The sequence below is a fragment of the Lithobates pipiens genome, unplaced genomic scaffold, assembly GCF_037356315.1.
Source record: "Lithobates pipiens isolate NorthernLeopardFrog02 unplaced genomic scaffold, aLitPip1_a1.2 Scaffold_18, whole genome shotgun sequence".
Lineage (NCBI taxonomy): Eukaryota > Metazoa > Chordata > Amphibia > Anura > Ranidae > Lithobates > Lithobates pipiens.
Window position 1 is genome coordinate 49745634 of NW_027507758.1, and position 22042 is coordinate 49767675.

A 22042-nucleotide genomic window follows, 5' to 3' on the forward strand; every position below is an offset into this window, starting at 1 on the left:
CTCTATTTTTGTTGCCCCCATACACCTAGATGTGAATGGAGCCTTAAGGTTTTTATTGTGGTCTATGTCACCTTTTGAGGAGATACGTTTTCTTGATTTATCCTAGGTACAACTATCACTGAGACTGAAAGTGAAGGAGAATCTTTAAATTTGAGTTGTCACCAGAACAGGAATAAAGGGGAATCTTCTACAGGGGGGATACTAGTTCCAGTAGCTGTTTTCTTATCAGGCATTTCCCTCACTTTAGAGAGATTTACTCTCACTTCCGATTTTTTTTTTTTTTTTTTTTGTCTATGAAATGAAGAGAAATCTCCCCAATGAGTAACAAATGGGGGGGGGGAAAAACCATGACCAGGGTTTTCATCATTTTAAATTAAAACTTTTTTCTTTAGTTGTAGTTTAAGAGCCAAGTCCACATTTTACAAAAATGTAATGCATGAATATTTGGTGCAAAAACATTTTGCATTTATAATTTTTTTTTTGCAAATCCATTGCAGCTGTGATCAGCAGATCATGAAGAAATATTGATCATTCATTGTCTTTCTAGATGGCGTGAAGAATGTGGTTGGGGCCTGTTTTTCTACCCATCTCCTCTTTTCCCCTCACTGTAATTCCATATAAAATGACATGACTGAAAAAAACAATCTGATTGTTATTCTTTGTAAAATACATTCTTTCTAAAGTAGATCATTTATACTTCACAAATTGTGGCTCAAATGGTTACACAAGACACAAACCATCTTGGAACCATCATTCAGCAAAGATTGAAGGATGGTTGTCTACGGAATAATACTTGGAATAATGGCAAAAGAGGCCTAGGGCACTCAATAGAAGACCTGGAGCATATGCTCTCTTGGTGCCTGAGTCTAGAAACTTTCCTGCTTTTTTTGTGTGTCAAACTCCCCATATTCTTTGTTGGTATGCTTTTGCTTTTTTAACAATGTTTTTTTTTTTTTTTTTTTTTTTTTTTTAATAGAGAGATCTGGGCAAAACAAAATGTGAACAATGAAATTGGGAGAAAAAAACATTAAATAAATACTTTTAGGTATATAAATAAAATGTGCAGTATTGCTGCAGCCTTTAATTCAATATACCCAAAATATGTAACACAATATAACAATAAAATAGTTGCTGCAAACATAAAATGTGCATTATATATCAAATAAGCACAACTATAAAAACCAAAGTGACCAGGTCCATCCTGCTACAGTTCTAAATAAACTAGAAAGTTCAGTTCTTACTGGGAATGAAAAGTGCTCAAATTAAGATTAGTCCATCCTGCAACCTTTTTAAAATTCTCAAGAATGTTTCAAACTCTGAAATAAAAAGTGCTTCAGTGCTCAAACACATCTCACCAGCAGACTAGGACTCACCAGACAACAATGCCTCTCTTTTTACATATTGGCACATCATATTTCAAAAGATAACTTTAATCTAATATGGTTTCTGGTTCTGCAAGGAGCACATGGAAGGGCAAACGCATAAAAGACAACAGAAAATTCCATAGCTCAACTCGCCGGCCAGTCTGCTGAACAAAATGAATTAACCTGTCCAACAGTCTGTATTAAAAACAGAGGTTTAATTAGCACCCATTTGCAAACACATGCGTTAGCTGCAAGGTCTCTTCATGGCATGCTTGCAGTCCTAATTTATGTGGGAGCACATGCGTTACATAGGTTGAAAAAAGTCCATCTAGTTCAACCATAAAAATAATATCAAACAATCACATATACCCAATCCTATACCCATTGATCCAGAGGAAGGGGAAAAAAACCCCCAGTAAAGCATGATCCAATTTGCTACAGTAGGGGAAAAAATACCTTCCTGACCCCCAAGAGGCAATTTAATTTATTTTCGATCTACTTTACCTGTAAATGGTACACAGTTATATTGTGTGCATTTAGGAAAGAATCCAGGCTTTTCTTAAAGCAATCTGAGCTGGCCAGAACCACTTCTGGAGGGAGTCTATTCCACATTTTCACAGCTCTTACTGTGAAGAAACTTTCCATATTTGGAGATGAAATCTCTCTTCCTCTAGGTGTAAAGAGTGCCCCCTTGTCCGCTGTGCTGACCATGAAGTGAATAACTCAACACCAAGTGCACTGTATGGACCCCTTTTATTTGCACATGTTGATCATATCCCCCCTTAATCTCCTTCCCAAGAGAGAATAAATCCAGTTCCGCTAATCTTTCCTCATAGCTGAGCTCCTCCATGCCTCTTATAAGTTTGGTTGCCCTTCTCTGCACTTTCTCCAGTTCTGGGAGGGCGTATTCCAGATGAGGTCTTACTAATGATTTGTACAGGGGCAAAATTATATCTCTCTCTGGAGTCCATATCTCTCAACCGCTTGCTGCCCGCTGGCGGTCATGTGACGGCCAGACGGCACGGCTCTCGTTCTGGGAGGGCGTCTTATGGCGGCCTCCCATTTAAACATTACCTTCAGTGGCGGCGTGTCACGGAGACACCACTCGCCACCGGGGGGGGGGGGTGAACAGCCATTGGTTATGGCTGTTTACCACATGATCAGCCGTGATAAAGTCACGGGCAATCACAGGTGGTACCACCCCACTTTGCATGGCGCATGCGAGCGATCGGGAGCCCATGCACGTCGGAACACTGCTCGTCACTGGTGGTAAACAGCTATTGGCCAGCAGCTGTTTACCATGTGATCGGCTGTGATCCTTTCGCAGCCGATCACTAAATTTAAACAAACCACGGTAACGAGATGCTACCGGGTTCTCCTCCTGTGTGTGAAGGAGACACACTGATAGCCCCCCCCCCCCCTTAATAAAGAGGACCTGTCACCACCCATCAAAATACCTGTCACAGTCCATCAGAGTACCTGTCACCAGGCCATCAGAGTACCTATCTGCAGCCCATGCCTCAGAATATACACCTGGGGTGTTTGCTTTCCAAAGTGGGGTAATTTTGTGGGTAATTCAACTGGGCTGATGCTCAAGGACCTTCAAAAGTATGATGGGTAGGAATGAAATGAGATGTGTAATTTATGCTCCTAGAACGCCTGAAGGTACTACGTCAATGTTGGTTCTCTGTATGTAGCCAGACTGTGTAGAAGTATCACACATGTGGTATCGCCATACTTGGAAGAGTAACCGAATGTGTTTTTTGGTGTCAATTTTGCTATGTACATGCTATGTGTTAGAGATATATTATAAATTGACAACTTTGTGTTAAAAAAAAAGCATTTTCATTTTTTTTCCACATTTTCCAAAGACTTCTGGAAAAAAAATGAACCGTTCAAAAGACTCATTCTGCCTCATAGAATATACGTTGGGGTGTTTGCTTTACAAAATGGGGTAATTTTGTGGGCAATTCCATTGTCCTGGTGCTCCAGGACCTTCAAAAATGTGATAGGTGGTTGTGAAATGAGACGTGTCATTTATGCTCCTAGAACGCCTGAAAGTGCCACGTCAATGTTGGTGCTCTGTATGTGTCCAGGCTGTGTAAAAGTGTATGTATTATGAATGTATTTTGGGGTTTCATTTGTTGTATGCATATGCTGTGTGTGAGAAATAACCTGATAATATGACAATTTTGTAAAAAATAAAATAAAAAAAATCTTCATTTTGCAAAGGATTGTGGGAAAAAAATTAGAATTTAAAAAAAGCTCACCATGCTACTTGCTTAATACCTTGGAATGCCTACTTTCTAAAAAGGGGTCATTTGGGGGGGGTATTTGTACTTTTCTGACTTGTTAGTGTTGTACTGAAGGCCTGATCAAATGTGATCTATTTTCATTGATTGGCACCATAGTTTGTAGACTCTATAAGGCCCCTTTCACACTGAGGCGGTTTTCAGGCGCTACAGCGCTAAAAATAGCGCCTGTGTAGCACCTGAAAAAACCGGCCCCTTTCACTCCAGTGTGAAATCCGGAAGGCTTTCACACTGGAGCGGTGCGCTACCAGGACGGTGAAAAAAGTCCTGCTAGCCGCATCTTTGAAGTGGTGTATTCACCGCTCCTACCCATTGAAATCAATGGGGCGGCGTGGCTATACCACCGACACCCACACCGCCCCAGTGTGAAAGGGGCCTAAGGCCCGGTTAACACTATTTTGATGTGAGAACCCTGCAAATCAACTGCGGGTTCCCGCATCGCACCCGTTCACACTGCCATATACGAACTGCTGGGGAGTGTCGTCATATGTTAACCACACCCCCATTTCAGCTCGCATATCGCACTGCGAACTGACAGTTTGGACATGAATCTGATCGCATATGTGTGAACACACGTGATCCGATTCTGGTCCGAACAGAAAAAGGGTCCTGTGCGTGTTTGCACCGAATGTGGTACGATATCAGCCATACTATCTGTATGTCTGACATCGCAGCGCACAGACATCGCATGTAATGTGAGCAACAGTGGACTGCTATTTACATGCGATGTCTGCCATCACATTAGTGTAAACCGGGCCTTACTTTCACAAAGACCAAATAATATACACGAATCTGGGTTATTTTTACCAAAGATATGTAGCAGTATAAATGTTGGCCAAAATTTATGAAGAAAAATTACTAATTAGCAAAATTTTATGACAGACAAAAAAGTATTTTTTTTCCACAAAATTTTCAGTCCTTTATAGCACAAAAAAATTAAAAAAACCTACTATTGATTAAATACCACCAAAAGAAAGCTCTATTTGTGTGAAAAAAAACTACTCAAGTTTAATATGGGTGCAGTGTTGCATGACTGAGTAATTGTCATACTGTAAGAGCGCTGAAACCTGAAAATTGGTCTGGGCAGGAAGGGGTGTAAGTGCACTGTATTGAGGTGGTTAATACAAGAAAGGACTTTGCTCGCTTTGGAAATCGCAGCTTGGCATTGCATGTTGTTATTGAGCTCATGATCTACCAAAACCCCCAAATCCTTCTCCACTACGGATTCCCCCAGTTGTACTGCCCCTAGTATGTATGATGCATGCATATTCTTGGCCCCAAGTGTATAACTTTACATTTATCAACATTAAACATCATCTGCCACATAGTCGCCCAATTAGTGTATTGAGGTCGGCTTGTAAATTGGAGACATTTTGTAAGGACTTTATTCCACTGCATAGTTTGGCGTCATCTGCAAAGACTAAAAAGGTACTTTTAATCCCAGACTCTACATCATTTATAATATTAAAAAGTAAGATTGAACACCGATGCAATTCAGGTGTGGGGGGAAAAAGGGTCCTGCACCATTTTGTAGCGAATGCGATGCGATTTCAGCCATACAAACTGGTTGAAATCGCACTGCACAGACATGTGCACAGGAATACCGTGCGAATCACATGCGATGTCTGCAATCGCAGCAGTGTGAACCTATACATAGAAGGCCCCCTGCTTCTCTCTACCATCGCTAGTTATCTTTTGAGCCTATGGTCTAAGGATAAGGGTTCCTTCCTTCCCTGTTAAGGTGCTCACTGTACCCAATCTGTGCTGTGCTTCATGGGCTTTTCAGCATCAGGCATCTGTTTCTCAGATATGCATGGCTTCCATCTGAATTTCATTTCATATGTTAAAAGTTCTACCAAGTGGATATTCAGATTTCAGTCATAGGGTGCAACAAGCTGCTCTTTGTGCCTGACGAGTCTTCTTGACCCATTTATGTGGGCCTGTTGTTTGCTGGTATGTCCACCCTTCAGTTAGGCTGCTTTTGGAAGCCCCAATTGTAATGATTTGAAGAACCCCGTGTCCTGTACTACAGGACTCACAATTTCAAGCCATGAGCTACTAGCCAGACTTTAAGGGTTACTCACTACGAGTTGCCCCACACAACCTCTACCTGCCCCACCCCTAATTCTGTTCCTAAATATGCCCTCATAAATTATCTCATGAAATTACACTTAAAATGTTTTATGCAGAATTAAGTTACAAAAAGAAATATTAACAACAACTTTATCAGTGCAGCCTCATCAATGACGCTTCACCCGTGCCCAACAATGCCGCTTCACCTGTGCCCAACAATGCCGCTTCACCTGTGCCCATCAATGCCACTTCACCTGTGCCCATCAATGCCACTTCACCTGTGCCCATCAATGCAGCCTACCTGTGCATAAAGCCCCGTCTCCTAGCATGGGTACTTTGATATACGGAACACATCCCAGCACTGGACAGGTTAAATATCTCAAAGTACCTGGGCCAGGAGGCGGGGCTATGTGACGGCGAGTGGCTGGAACCCTCGACCATTCTAATGAAAGCTGTTGCAGCGATGTTCCTCTGCGCTCTTATGATCCAGCTCTTCTCTCTTCCCTGGGGCGATCGCTGGGAGAACATCTGGCATTCAACCCTATCTGCTGGCGTAAAATGTATTTCTCTTACTTGGACACATCACCCAGCCCTCTATTGGAGTTTGTTTCTGATACTGCTTTGTTATGAACTGGCTTGCCTATAGCAGTGAGCGAGTTTTATACCAGAGGGGCCCATAGGTGGTGCTGTTATTTTCTGACTATTATCCTACTCCTGTAGGTGGTACTAGTCCTTTGGTATGATTTAGAAGCTGTGTCCGTGAATGAACTCAGAGAAATTGACTCTTTTTTTTTTTTTTTTTTTTTTTGGTAAGTAACAAAAACCCTGTTTTCCACAGAATATGCTATGGTTCCTCCCGCTGGCTGGTATACCATGTAGTGAAGTACAGCATACATTGTTTAACACAGGGAGCAGGTATTTGCTCATCCTGAGGTGTTATATACCTGCAGCAAAGCAGGTAACTAGGTACCATCTGTTTATCTGTCTTATCAGGACTTCATTCATCATTAGACACATACCTTGGCTGCTTCTGGTTTATTGCATAAATGTTGTCTTCAAGGAGTGGGGTGGGGTCTAGTCATAGGAAGTTACCTGGTGGTATCTTGCCATCCACCTAAATTTCAGTCTCCTCACAGCCAACAAGCACCGTAGATTGGTAGAAAAAGTGAGAATAGACAAAAGAGCAGTTACTGAATGCCTACTGAAAAGGCTATATCATTTGCCACTGACCTGTTTTACATTGAATAATATACTTGCCTAATGATAGGTCAGATTGCTGTGGTTTACTCTATACTTCATTTTAACTTAACTTTTTTTTTTTATATACTTTAGACTCCCGGTTTGAGAGCCATACCAAGCAAGATAAAATGGGTATTCGAAAGATACGCAAGGCAGAACCTGGTAATGTCTGCTGTGTTACTAATTTCCTATTGTCTTGCACTGGAAACCGTTAAGTTTGTGTATTTAAAGCTAAAACTTGTATGTTCATATACATATCTATAGATATATATATCGATATCTATATAGATATATACAGTATCTCACAAAAGTGAGTACACCCCTCACATTTTTTAAAATTTTATTATACCTTTTCATGTGACAACACTGAAGAAATTACACTTTGCTAAAATGTAAAGTAGTGAGTGTACAGCTTGTATAACCATTTAAATTTGCCGTCCTCTCAAAATATCTCAACACACAGCCATTAATGTGTAAACCGCTGGCAACAGTGAGTACACCCCTAAGTGAAAATGTCCAAATTGGGCCCAAAGTGTCAATTTTTTGTGTGGCCACCATTATTTTCCAGCACTGCCTTAACCCTCTTGGGCATGGAGTTCATCAGAGCTTCACAGGTTGCTACTGGAGTCCCCTTCCACCCCTCCATGACGACATCACGGAGCTGGTGGATATTAGAGACCTTGCGCTCCTCCACCTTCTGTTTGAGGATGCCCCACAGATGCTCAGCAGGGTTTAGGTCTGGTGACATGCTTGGTCAGTCCATCACCTTTACCCTCAGCTTCTTTAGCAAGGCAGTGGTCGTCATGGAGGTGTTTTGGAGTCATTATCATGTTGGAATACTGCCCTGCGGCCCAGTCTCTAAAGGGAGGGGATCATACTCTGCTTCAGTATGTCACAGTACATGTTGGCATTCATGGTTCCCTCAATGAACTGTAGTTCCCCAGTGCTGGCAGCACTGATGCAGCCCCAGACCATGATGCTCCCACCACCATGCTTGACTGGTGGCAGACACACTTGTCTTTGTACTCCTCACCTGGTGCCACCACACACACTTGACACCATCTGAACCAAATAAGTTTATCTTGGTTTCATCAGACCACAGGACATGATTCCAGTAATCCATGTCCTTAGTCTGCTTGTCTGCAGCAAACTGTTGGCAGGCTTTTCTATGCATCATCTTTAGAAGAGGCTTCCTTCTGGGATGACAGCCATGCAGACCAATTTGATACTTTGTGCGGCATATAGACTGAGTACTGGCAGGCTGACCCCCACCCCTTCAACCTCTGCAGCAATGCTGGCAACATACATATGTCTATTTCCCAAAGACGCTGAACATGTGCACACAACTTCTTTGGTGGACCATGGCGAGGCCTGTTCTGAGTGGAACCTGTCCTGTTAAACCACTGTATGGTCTTGGCCACCATGCTGCAACTCGGTTTCAGTGTCTTGCCAATCGTTTGGCCTAGGCCATCTTTATGTATTCAGGTATATGGTCATAGGGATCGTGTGGCACACTTTCCTGTCAAGGCACACTCCACTAGATCTCTAAGTGCCTCTTGAGCTCTTTGGCTTCTGGCTACTACTTCCTAGATTTCCAAGGCCACCACCTGTTCTTCCTATGTTTTACCAGGTCAATATTTAGGCCTCAGTTGATGTCAGATTCAGGCGTAAGGTCCTTCAGGGGGCTTTTTGAGCTGTAGACAGTCCCCAGTTTTTTTTGTTTTTTTTGTGGGCATATTAGCGCTTAATTTGCTGTTGCCCATCCCTCAGACTGTTTTTGGACATCCCAAAACTCAAGACAACTTTGTCCCTCAATGAACAGCAAAGTAAATAGGATTTTTGTACTTACTGTAACATTTTCCACCCATTACGCTGTCCTGAACCAGCTCTATGTAGGGGGCAGCTCTCCATTGCCTAGATGTGATCTGTGCTGGTTAGTTTTATATGCATGTTACGTCCTCTTTGCACCTAATGGATTTGCTTATTGTTTGACTGTTCAAGAGACAATTTTCTGCCCAGCTTCTTTGTTTTTTTAAATCGTAGGATGCTGGACTGGAGGTGTCTGACAGGGCAACTCATTAAAGTTAATTCTGGATGGCTCCTGAGGGATCAAGCAAAATGTTCATAATGTATAGCTATGTTCAGATGGGAAAATACTTTGTCAAAAACCTATGGATTTCCAAATTACCCAAATCTAGAGTCAAAGCCTCGTCACAGTGCTGGGGCGGGGGCGCACGTGTTTCCTGTCCTTCGGCTCCCAGAGCATCTCAGACGCTTGGGTTCAAGCTGTTATTACAAATCCTAGGTACCTTCTCCCTGCTGCTTAACGCACTCTAACTTGATTCCTGGTGGGTGGAACTGCTTTCTGCTGCCCATCAGCTTTTGAATCAAGGGCTTACTACTTCTGTACCTTATAACAGGACAGCATTTTCAAGGTTTCTGCTCAATACTGTTTGTTTCTCAAATCGAATGAAGGAATTTGGCGCATTCTGGATCTGAAGGCTCTAAACTTGATGCTACAGGATCTTGTCTTTCCCTTTGGCCTGTCCATATCCACTTGGGTTTTTACCAATGTACTTGCCTTTTTCTGGCTCTTTTATGTTAAGAGGCAATCCACCTTGTAGGTATCCTGGACGATCTCCTGTTAAAGGATCTGCCCTCTCGGTCTCTCTCTGCCAATATCCAACAGACAGTACAGGTTCTGAAAAGCTTCATTTGGATTCTCAACCTGGAGAAGTCATCACTGGAATCATTTCACAGATTGGAGTACCTGTATCTGACACTAGACGCACCTTTGTCGAAAATCTTTCTCCCTCACGACAAACTTCTGTCCCTATATATTTATGCCAGTGCCCAGATGTAGCCCCTGAATGTGCAAACATGGAGGTCCTGGGTCTGATGCTCTTTCAGGCTCGGTTCACACTAGTGCCATGCCAGACATTGCATGTGAGTTGCAACACCTTGCTGTGCAGATCACATGCCATGTCTGTGCAATGCGAATTCAGCCATACAATTTGCATCAAATTCGCACCAAAATGGTGCAGGACCCTTTTTTTGGTCCGCACTGAAATTGGAGCGCATGGGTGTTAGCACCTATGCGATCTGATTTCTGCACCATTTCACAGTTCCCACTGCAATCTGCAAACCGATCTGAGGGTGGCATTAACTTTTGTATTGACACCCGCAGCAGTTCGCTGAGGGCAAAGATAACTGCCAGCGATTCAGGTGCGATGCGGGAACCCGCACTGGAATCACGTTGGTTCTCGCATCTCACAAGTGTGAACCGAGCCTTAAGGCAGTTTGCCATATGCCCAATTTCAATCAAGATTATTGTAACTCACCATTATGGCCACACAGAACAAAAGGACTTCAGCCTTCGACTGCCCAGTGTGTCTGATCCCCAGCACCTGACTCTCCCAATGGTAGATTCCCAATCTGTGGCTAGAGTTAGGGAAACCTTTTTCTCTATATTACAGTGCCTTGAAAAAGTATTCATACCCTTGAAACTTTCCACATTTTGTCATGTTAAAACAAAAAATTTAAATGTCTCTTATTGGGATTTTATGTGATAGACCAGCACAATGTGGCACATAATTGTGAAGTAGAAGGAAAATGATAAATGGTTTTCCTCATTTTTTACAAATATCTAAAGTGTGGCCTGAATTTGTATTCGGCCCCCTTTACTCTAAATACTCTTAGAATGCATGAAGGTCAAAAAACCTTCAGCCTTTACAACCACTTTAAGGATAATGATCATATGAAGCCATTTATTATCACATAGTTGTTGTGCTACTAATAACAGATAACATCACCCAAATGGCCCTGGTTAATATTTACATACCCTGTAATGTTTAGCCTTCGTACAGACACACAAGATGACGCACACAGGTTAAATGGACAATTAAAGGCAATTTCCTACATCTGTGGCTTTTTAAATTGTAATTGGTGTCTGTGTATAAATAGTGAGTGAGTTAGCTCTCACGTGGATGCACTGAGCAGGCTAGATACTGGGCAATATGGAGCAGAAAAGAACTGTCAAAAAACCTACGTAACAAGGTAATGGAACTTTATAAAGATGGAAAAGGATATAAAAAGTTATCCAAAGCCTTAAATATGCCAGTCAGTACTGTTAAATCATTTATTAGGAAGTGGAAAATTCAGCGATCCCATGATACCAAGCCAAGGTCAGTTAGACCAAGAAAGATTGTAGTCACAACTGCCAAAATAATTGTTTGGGATACAAAGAAAAACCCACATGTAACCTTTAAGATAAATACAGGCTGCTCTGGAAAAAGATGATGGTGGTGTTTTCAAGGAGCAAAACATGACGATACTGGAATACAAATAAACACCATTGTTGAGTTGCCAGAAAAACTGTTTACTGTGCCAATGCTACAAAAAAGCCCAGTTACAATATATCCCACAATGCCTTGACACGCCTCACAGCTTCTGACACACTGAGATCTTGAGTGATGAGACCAAAATAGAGCTTTATGGTCACAACTATAAGCGCTATGTTTGGAGAGAGATCAACAAGGCATATAGCAACAAGAATACCATCTCCATTGTAAAGTATGCTGATGGCTCACTAATAATTTGAGGGCACATGAGCTCAAAAGGCATGGGGAATCTTGTTAAAATTGATGGCAATATGAATTGAGCATGTTAATAGAAAACACTGGCAGACAATTTGCTTTCTTCTGCTCAAAATCTGCGCATGGGAAGCGATTACACTTTCCAGTACAACAATGACCCTAAGCACAGGGCCAAGTTGACCCTCCAGTGGTTCCAGCAGAAAAAACGTAAAGGTTCTTGAGTGGCCATCAGTGTCTTCTGACCTTCATATCAAGCCGCTCTGGTGAGATCTCAGACGTGCCGTTCATGCAAGACAACCAAAGATTTTGCATGACCTGGAGGCATTTTACCAAAATGAAGGGGCAGTTATACCATCTGCAAAAATTCAGGGCCTCATAGACAACTATTACAAAATACCACACTGGCATTGATGCTAAAGGAGGTAAAACACAATATTAAAGTGGAAGTAAGCCCATCCATAAAACAATTTCATTTCCAGCACGTGGCAGAAATGTAACACTCCCATTGGTTGTGCTCTCAACTAAATTGTCAAACCATCCAATGGTTGGTAACATCTGATCACATGTGCAGCATCGTGACAGTTGTAGAATAAACAGAGGCAAAGATGGTAACTTCCTTGTCTGAAAACGATAGGGGGGTTTACTTACACTTTAAAGCAAAGGTCCGCCCACTGCTGCAAAAATTAAAAGCCAGCAGCTGCTGACTTTTAATAATCGGAAACTTACCTGTCCTGGAGTCCAGCGATGTTTCCATCAGCTGTCGGATGCTGCCGCCTCCATTGCAAGTAAGGGAACCCAGCAGTGAAGCCTTTACGATGTGACGCTGGGAAACCTAGTGCGTATGCGCTAGGCTCCGCTTCTCTCTTCTACTGGCCCAGCGGCCGGGGGAAAGAGAAAGGAGCCCAGCGGTGCTGTAAATACCCATGGCTTTGGCTCCTGGAAGTAAGAACAGGATACCTGTGACGTCGTTTACCCCCCCCCCCCCCCCAAGGTGGCAAATGTGGCACCTGAGGGGGAAAGGAGTACAGCAAACGGACGTTCCAGTTTTGGGAGGAAATCCGCTTTAAGAGCTAAGGGTATGAATACTTTTGAACAGGGGGCATTTCATTTGTTTACTTGTTACCATATTTTGTTTTATAATTGAGCCATTCTTTATCACTGTGTCCCATTTTGGAGATTTTCCTTAATTTCCTGTCCCATATACCAACGGGAAGTGAGAGACAATCCCTGCAAATTAAGGGATCTCCTTGGGCACCCCCAGCTCACCGGAAGAGCTTCCCCCCTGTTACATTTTTGGGGACACCCCAAAATTTTTGATTATTTTACTTTGAAATAGTAAACAGGACAAATAGAGAGGGTGAATCTCCTAAACGGGAGCACAGACAGCAAGAAAAACTGACAGGAGTTCTAATCCCTCTCCACTCTATCCAAAACAAACAAAAAAGTTATACTTTAACTATGCTCTTATTAAACAATTCTATAGTATTTGCAACAGGCCACTTTAGGTTGTTTTTAGTTTATTTGGCAAAATTGGCAAAAAAAAGTGAGGCAAATACACAAGTAGAAAATATTTCAGTGGTTAGTGAAAGACTAGTGAGGGCCATCAACTACTTAGATTTTTAGATGTGATGGTCTGTGTTTTCACTTTTCCCTGCTACAGTTTTTATGCATTAACACCCAGAAAGCTCTGCATATAAATGGCACGTGTTGGCTTTTCAAAATATGACTGAATTATGTGATCCTTGACTGGAAACTCTTTATTATTGTTGCTATAGGTAGAAGCGATGGAGAAAAGTGTGGATATCACACAGGAACTCTATGGAATGGACAGGGAAGAGACTTACCATCAACTGCTGTGGCTATATAGTAGGTATTCTTTACTGAAAGTGGATGTAAACCCTGACATATACCCAGGGACTTGAACAGCCTCAGACGATACACAGAGATGAAACAAATCTCCCTACATAAGTTTTACTTGTATAGCTAGGTCCATATATATTTGGACACAGGCACAATTTTAGTTTTTCTTTCAGGTATTTAACAAAACATATTCAAGCTATAGTTATATATGGATGTGGACTGAGTGCATACTCCCAGGTTTAATTTGAGGGTATTTACATCCAAATCAGAGGAAGGGTTTAGGAATTACAGCTCTTAAGAATAGCCATCCCCCTTTTTCAAGGGACCAAAAGTAATTGGACAATTGAATCAAAAGCTGTTTCATAGCAAGGTGTGGGCTACTCCTTCATTATTTCTTCATCCATTAATCAGTTAAAAAGGTCTGGTGTTGATTCTAAGTATGGTGTTTGAATTTGGAATCTGTAAACCTACATAATGTGTTCAAAGGAGCTGTCCATGCAAGTGAAATAGGCCACTGTAAAGCCCCGTACACACGAGAGGACTTATGTCCGACAGACTTCCGAAGGAGTTCCGTCGGACTTCTGCCGGAGTTCCGACGGAGTTCTGACGGACTTTTCGGCGGAGCGGACTTGGCCACACACAATCACACTAAACTCCGACGGATTCGAACGTGATGACGTACGACTGGATTCGAATACGGAAGTTCATAGCCAGTAGCCAATAGCTGCCCTAGCGTCGGTTTTAGTCCGTCGGAATAGAATACACACGAGCGGAGTTTTCGAAGGGACCCGGGTCCGGCGGAGTTCCGTCGGGAAAATTTGAAGCATGTTCCATATTCTAAAGTCCTTCGGACTTTGGCGAGTCAAAAGTCCGTTGCAGCCCACACACGATCGAATAGTCTGACGGACTCAGTCCGTCGGACTTTGGACGTTGAAAAGTCCGCTCGTGTGTACGCGGCATTAGGCTTCAAAAACAAAACAAACCCATCAGAGAGATAACAGCAACATTAGGAGTGGCCAAATCAACAATTTGGTACATTCTGAGGAATGAAGAACGCACTGATGAGCTAAGGAACATAAAAAGACCTGTCCATCCATGGAAGACAACAGTGATGGATGATCACAGGATCCTCTCTATGGTAAGGAGAAACTCATTCACAACATCCAGACAAGTGAAATACGCTCTCCAGGAGGTGGGCGTATCATTGCCAAAGTCTACAATCAAGAGAAGACTTCACAAGAGCAAATACAGAGGATTCCCCACAAGGTGAAAACCATTCATAAGTCGGAAGAATAGAAAAGCCAGATTAGAATTTGCCAAAAAACATCTATAAAAAACAGACCAGTTCTGGAAAAGCTTTCTGTGGATGGATGAATCTAAGATTAATCTGTGCCAGAATGATGGGAAGAAAAAGGTGTGGAGAAGGCTTGGAGCAGCTCATGATCCAAAGCACACAACATCATCTGGAAAACATGGTGGAGCTTGCAGTGTGATGGCATGGGCATGCATGGCTTCCAGTGGCACTGCGTCATTGGTGTTTGTGAAACACCAATAATAAACACTGGATAAATTCTACAGTATTTAGAGAGATACGGTCAGCCCAGATTCAGCCAAATGCAGCAAAGTTTATTGGACGACGCTTCACAGTACAGATGGACAATGATCTAACACACACTGTAAAAGCAACCCAGGAGCTTTTAAAGTAAAAGTGGAATATTCTGCACTGGCCAAGTCTATCATCTGATCTCAACCCAATTGAGCATGCATTTGACTTGCTAAAGGCAAAACTAAAGGCAGAAATACCTACAAAGAACTGTAGACTGCAGTTATAGCCTGGCAAAGCATCATAAGGAGGAAACCCAGTCTTTGGTAATGTCAATGAGTTCCAGACTTCAGGCAGTCATTGCCAGTAAAGGATTCTCAACAAAATATTAAATGAACATTTTATTTATTATTATATTCATTTGTCCAATTACTTTTGAGCCCATAAAAATGGGGGGGGGGGGGGGGGAAGACTGTATAAAAATGGTTGCAGTTCCTAAGATTTTGCACTTTGTGTTCAACCCCTTAAAAGTCTGCACTTCAAATTCATTTGGATTGTTTTTGTTTAATTTTATTCTGGTGGCTAACGGAACCAAAAGTATAAAATTGTGCCTGTGTCCAAATATTTATGGACTGAACTGTACATTTGCTGTCTTCAGCTTTCTACTCTGTTTTTAGAAAGTGCACATTGTGTTAGAAATGTTTAATTCTTGTTTCACCAATGGGTGTGGAGTCCGGCCATACAGTGTGTAAGATGAGAGCTGATTGGAGGAAAGGCACACACCCGTCCTCCACATGGGCAGAGGAATAAAGACACTTGCAGAGCTGCAGTAGGAATAGACATGCTCTCTGCTAATCTATTTCTATGCACCCTCCCCGACACAAATTTCCAGCTGCTTTTATCTGCTGTGTCGGAGAACTTGTCAGAAGTTATGCTGATAACAGAGGAACGGTGCAGCAGAAAGACACGGGACTCGGAGCTTTGGAGACAGAGAGATAAGTAAACACTTTAGACTGTTAGATTGTTGCTTATTTCAAGCTTTTCAAAGCCAACTCATAGTTTAAAGGCGAAGGTCACCCTTGGCAACCCCCCATCCTCCACTGCTGCTCACCCCACACCTGCTGTCACAATTTGAAATTGGTGCACCCGCTGCATTCTCAATTCACAGGAATCTGTGAATTTATAAACTACAAGTCCATCTTCCTCCGGTGCCCCCAACCCCCCCCCCCCCCCTGCCTCTTCCCGGTGGTTCCGGGGCTTACCTTACCGATTGCTGAGCCCAGAAAACTGTCCGGTGGTGACTTGGCAATAGTAATAAGCGATGGCCACCACTCATCTCTATGCCCTTGGAGGACTGAAGCGACGCCATGAGATCACTTCTGGTAAACATGTTTGTTTTTTTTTTGTTTTTTTATCTTTTGATTTTTAGGCCTCTTTCACACCTGCTCCACTTTTCCTGTTACTTTGGACAACAGTGTCGCATGAAAAGTCATGCCCTATGATTTCCAATGATAACCGTTCATATCTGTTCGACTTCAAGTTGCACTGACTTCAAAGTGGCCCCTGTACTACTTTGGTCTGATTTGGTGCAAGTTGAGGTCCATAGACCTCAAGTTTACACAGGCACTCCCTGAAATCGTGGTAAAATCGCAGCAGTGTGAAAGGGGCCTTAAGGGCAGAGGAGTGATTTGTAGTCTTTTAGACCGCAGATCTCTCCATAAAGAGGGCCTGTCATGCTGTATTGTTACATTCCTTGTGATAGCAATAAAAAAACGTGTTTTAAAGGGACAGTTTAATAAGTAAAAAAAAAAAAATAGTAGAAGCACCACTGTGCATGCTCACGTCCAGTAGTGAACGCATTCGTAGGTCACACCCACCTATGTAAACTGTGTTCACATCACACGTGAGGTATCGGCGCAAACACCTGCGCAAGAGCAATGTTTACATTCCTTGTAATAGGAATAAAAGTGACCCAATTTTTTTTTTTTTTTTTTTTAAAGAAACAGTGAAAAAATTAATAAAATAAAGTAAAATTAGAAAAATATATTTTTTAAAGCACCCCGTCCCGACGAGCTCGCGCACAGAAGCAAACCCATACGTGAGTAGCACCCGCATATGAAAACAGTGGTCAAACCACACATGGGAGATATCGCCGCAAGAGCAATAATCCTAGCCCTAGACCTCCTCTGTAACTCAAAATATGCAACCTATAGAATTTTTTTAAACGTCGCCTATGGAGATTTTTAAGGGTAAAAGTTTGACGCCATTCCACAAGCCGGCGCAATTTTGGAGCGTAACATGTTGGTTATCAATTTACTTTGCCTAACATTATCTTTCACAATATAAAATAAAAATTGGGCTAACGTTACTGTTGGCTTATTTTTATTTTTTTATTAAAAAAAGTGTTGTGTTTTTTTCCCCAAAAAAGCGCGCTTATAAGGCCGCTGCGCAAATACGATATGAAAACAATTATTGCAATGACCCATTTTATTCTCCAGGGTGTTAGAAAAAAAAAAAAAAATAAATATATATATATATATATATATATATATATATATATATATAATGTTTGGGGGTTCCAAGTAATTTTCTAGCAAAAAAACGGTTTTAAACTTGTAAACACCAAAATCTCAAAATGAGGCTAGTCCTTTAATGGTTCCCCAAGCATGCACATTTTAAAAACATGACATTTTGGGTATCAACGCAGTGTAACTTCTTTCATATACAAAAAATTGTGCTTTTTTTATTTATTTTTTTATTTTATGAAAGTGTATTTTTTTCCCAAAAAAATTGCGTTTGAAAAACTGCTGCGCAAAAGCCAAGTAACATAATAAATTACGACGACTGCCGGTTTATTCTCTAGGGTCTCTGCTTAAGAAATATGTAATGTTTGGGGGTTCCAAGTAAAAAAAAAAAAAAAAATTACACATTTTTACTTGTAGTCAACAAATGTCAGAAAAAGGCCTGCTCCTTACACAGTTAAACTGATAATCTCTATGTTTCAGAAAAGACTAATAATTGGGCTAAGGCAATACCACTCTGGCAAAAAATGAAGACGGAGAAAGTCAAAGTACAGAAGAAAACCCAGACCCTGTTCATCAAAACATTTAAGGAAAGTGGTCAAGATGTTTTAACTTGGATCCCAGAGGTAACTAAACCTTTTCACTGTGTATTATCGAGTATTGAACATCTTGTTATAAAGTAAAGCTTATGCGGAAGAAAATGGAGGCCGTCATTCCTGACCTGAAAATGCTAGTTGCTTGGCAGCCATGCTGTCTTTCTAACCTTTTCTTCGGGCCAAGAACATTTTTAGCAAGTATAGAAAATATCAGTTGACATTGCCTCAAATTCAGTGGCCTTATGTCCTGTCAGCTAAACTGAAAACAAAAGCCATCTTTGTTCTGAGCCTCCCTAATCCTGAGCCTCCATGTAATGGAGATAAAGAGAGGAAGTATCATGGAAGACCAGAATTGGTGGCTTCCTCCATAGATACACTGTAGTGAGTGAGCGTAGCCACTTAAAGACAAGATGTATGTTATTTTATTTATATGGATTTGCAAAGTAAAATAAAGGGGGGGAAAAAAGTGAAAAGGCAAACGAATGCAGCCATATTATTGGATGACTGCAACATATTAAATTGTCGTTTTAGAGATTCTTTAAAGTGTATCTGAACACCAAGACAAAAATGTCATGTATTACAGCTTACAAGCTTACTGCATTTGTTTTCTTTCTTTTCAGGGTTTTTTTCCCCTTTAGTTTCCTATAGGAAAAGTTTCCTATACTTTTTCCTATGGTGACAACAGTCATTCACTATATTCTATCTATAGAGGAGCAGTATTGTCATGCTCAGATAGGACTGCACAGCACTTTCTGCTCCCCTCATCCCTATTGAATAAGGGCAGGTGTTCTGTAGTCCACAGAGAGAACCGGGCACATCTAATACCACTGATTGTAAAGCTTTGTTTTTTAAATAACAAACGTGTCATACTTGCCTGCTCTGGGCAAGGGTTTTGCACAGAGTGGCCCCCGATCCTCCTTTTCTGGTGTCCCCCCTTTGGCGCTCCTGGCTCTTCCTCTTCTTGAGAGCCACATTCCATGGGGGCACTTGTGCAGGCAGGCACGCTCCAGAGTCCTTCTGCTGCGCCCATTGACACAGACAGCAGGACTCGGCTCCATTGTCACTGGATTTGATTGAGAGCAGCAGGAGTCAACGGCTCCCGCTGCTATCTATCCAATGAGGACCTGAGACAGAGGCTGGAGCTCCTGTGCTCGTCCCTGCTGCTGGAACGATTGGGTTCAAGTAAGAAAAAGGGGGGCTCTGAGGGGGTGCTGCAGCACAAAAGGTTATTCACTTTAATGCATAGAATAAAGTGGTGAAATGATCAGAGCAATTTCTTAATAGTAAATATGAATGACTATATAAAGTATCAAATAACAGTGATGTGCTAAATGTCACAAACAGTGCAAAATGGTGATGCTAATGTGAAAAACTGCGGGGGTTTACAACCTCTTTTTAAAGTGGTTGTAAAATCGGTAGTTTTTTTTTTATCTTAATGCATTCTGTGCACTAAGATAAAAAACCTTTTGTGTGTAGTAGCCCCCTAATACTTGAGCGCCATCTCTCTCCAGTGATGGTCACAAGTTCCCTCGGCCATCTGGGACTCTCCTCCTGATTGGCTGAGACACAGCAGCAGCACCATTGGCTCGAAACGGGGCTCCGTGTCTGAATGGACACAGGGAGCTGTGACTCAGCTCAGGTGCCTCCATAGCAAGCTTCTTGCTGTAGGGGCACTCGACAGGAGGAAGGGGCCAGGAGAGCAGAAAAGGAACCCGGGCTGCTCTGTGCAAACCACTACAAAAAAAAGTATAACATGTTTGTTATTTTTAGAGAAAAAAAAGAGACTTTTTTTACAATCACTTTAAGATTTGGGTGGCACAGTAGTGTAGTGGTTAGCACTCTCACTTAGTAGTAAAAAGGGTCACTGGTTCAATTCCCACCAATTCCCAACCAACCATGTCTCCTGCCTGCAGTTTACATGTTCTCCCTGTGCCTATGTGGGTTTCCTCTGGGTATTCCGGTTTCCTCCCACACTCCAAAGACATGCAGGTAGGTTAATTGGTTTCTGTCCAAAATTGGCCCTAGTATATGAACGGGGACCTTGGGTTGTGGGCTCCTTGAGGGTAGGGACCAATGTGAGCGTGCAATGTACAGGGATAGGGACAATTGTAGACACTCGGGTTGAACTGGATGGACTGGTGTCTTTAGTCAACCTTACTAACTATGTAACTATGTCAGGGTTGAGTACACAGGGACAGTGCTGGATTTCTGGCACGATTAAGACATATTTTTTGCACTTGTAGAACAAACATAACTGCTTTCATATATATATATATACAGAGTGATATAGTTCAAGCATTTTTCTTTTAATTTTCATGATTACAGTTAGTGAAAACCCAAAATTCAGCATCTCAGAAAATTTGAATATTACATAAAACCAATAAAAAAAGTATTTTTAATACAGAAATGTTAACTTACTGACAAGTATGTCCATTTACAGTATAGTATGCACTCAATACTTGGTCGGGGCTCCTTTTGCATGAATTACTAAGGCATGACATGGAGGAGATCAGCCTGTGGCACTGCTGAGGTGTTATGGAAGCCCAGGTTGCTTTGATAGCAGCCTTCAGCTCGTCTGCATTGTTTTATCTGGTGTTTCATCTTCCTCTTGACAATACTCCACAGATTCTCTAAGGGGTTTAGGTCAGGCCAGTTTGCTGGCCAATCAAACAGTGGTATCATGATCATTAAACCAGGTATTAGTACTTTTGGCAGTGTGGGCAGGTGCCAAGTCCTGCTGGAAAATGAAATCCGCATCTCCATAAAGCTGGTAAGCAGAAGGAAGCATGAAGTACTTTTCTTGGTAGAGGCTGTGCTGACGTTCGACTTGATAAAACACAGTGGACCAACACCAGATGACACAGCTCCCCAAATCATCATGGCTGTGGAAAATTTTACATTTCATTTGGAAATCGAGTGGAGAGGCACAGAATCCAAGTTTCATGAGGTCCAGTGCGAGTTTTGCACAGTGATATTCGGGGAGCCATGTCAACTGCTGGTGTTGGTCGACTGTGTTTAGAATTTCCTGGTAGAGGCTGCGCTGGCTTTGAACTTGATTAAACAGGGTGGACCAACACCACTAGATGACATGGCTCCCCACATCATCACTGACTGTGGAAACTTCACACTGGACCTCATGAGACTTGGATTCTCTTCCTCTCCACTCTTCCTCCAGATGGGACCTTGATTTACAAAAGAAATCCAAAATATTCCACAGCCCATGATGATTTGGGGAGCTGTGTCATCTGGTGTTGGTCCACTGTGTTTTATCAAGTCGAAAGTCAGCGCAGCCCTCTACCAACAAATTTTACTTCATGCTTCCCTCTGCTGACCAGCTTTATGGAGATGTGGATTTGATTTTCCAGCAGGACTTGGCACCTGCTCACACTGCCAAACTACCAATACCTGGTTTAATGATCATGGTATCACTGTGCTTGATTGGCCAGAAACTTGCCTGACCTAAACCCCCTAGAACAGGGTTGTCCAAACTTTTTTCAAAGAGGGCCAGATTTGAGGAAGTGAACATGCGTGAGGGCCGATCATTTTGCCTGACTTTCTTTGAACCCTTAAAATTCAGTCAAGTGTGTTCGAGCACTAATACACTGCCCAACAAGAATTCTCTTGCCTTTGTGGCTGTGTATGCATAAGAGATGAGCTCAGGCATGTGATTTGGATACATATATATCTTTTGTGGCCCCCAACGAATCCCCTAAGGATGAGCTTGGGGCGACTTATTTGGATATACTGTATTTATCGGCAAATATAACACGCACAGGCGTATAATATGCACTTTCACTTTAAGGGACGTTTCAGGAAAACAAATTGAATTTTAAATAAAGAATTATGAAGCAAAATAAGGTCCGTGCCCATCACTGCTGCCTCACCATTGCCTTGATGAATGCTGCCTCACCATTGCCTTGATGAATGCTGCCTCACCG

The 22042-nt window shown here is 42.1% G+C and overlaps 1 protein-coding gene across 1 annotated transcript in view; it reads left to right on the top strand.

Annotated features, from left to right (window-relative positions):
- The window catches only part of LRPPRC (leucine rich pentatricopeptide repeat containing), a 313757-nt gene that overhangs the window by 231034 nt on the left and 60681 nt on the right, over positions 1-22042 (top strand). Inside the window, exons 27-29 of the mRNA XM_077485668.1 lie at positions 7082-7150; positions 13359-13449; positions 17992-18134. Of these exons, the coding sequence (XP_077341794.1) occupies positions 7082-7150; positions 13359-13449; positions 17992-18134 (303 nt within the window). The remainder of the gene's footprint in view (positions 1-7081; positions 7151-13358; positions 13450-17991; positions 18135-22042) is intronic.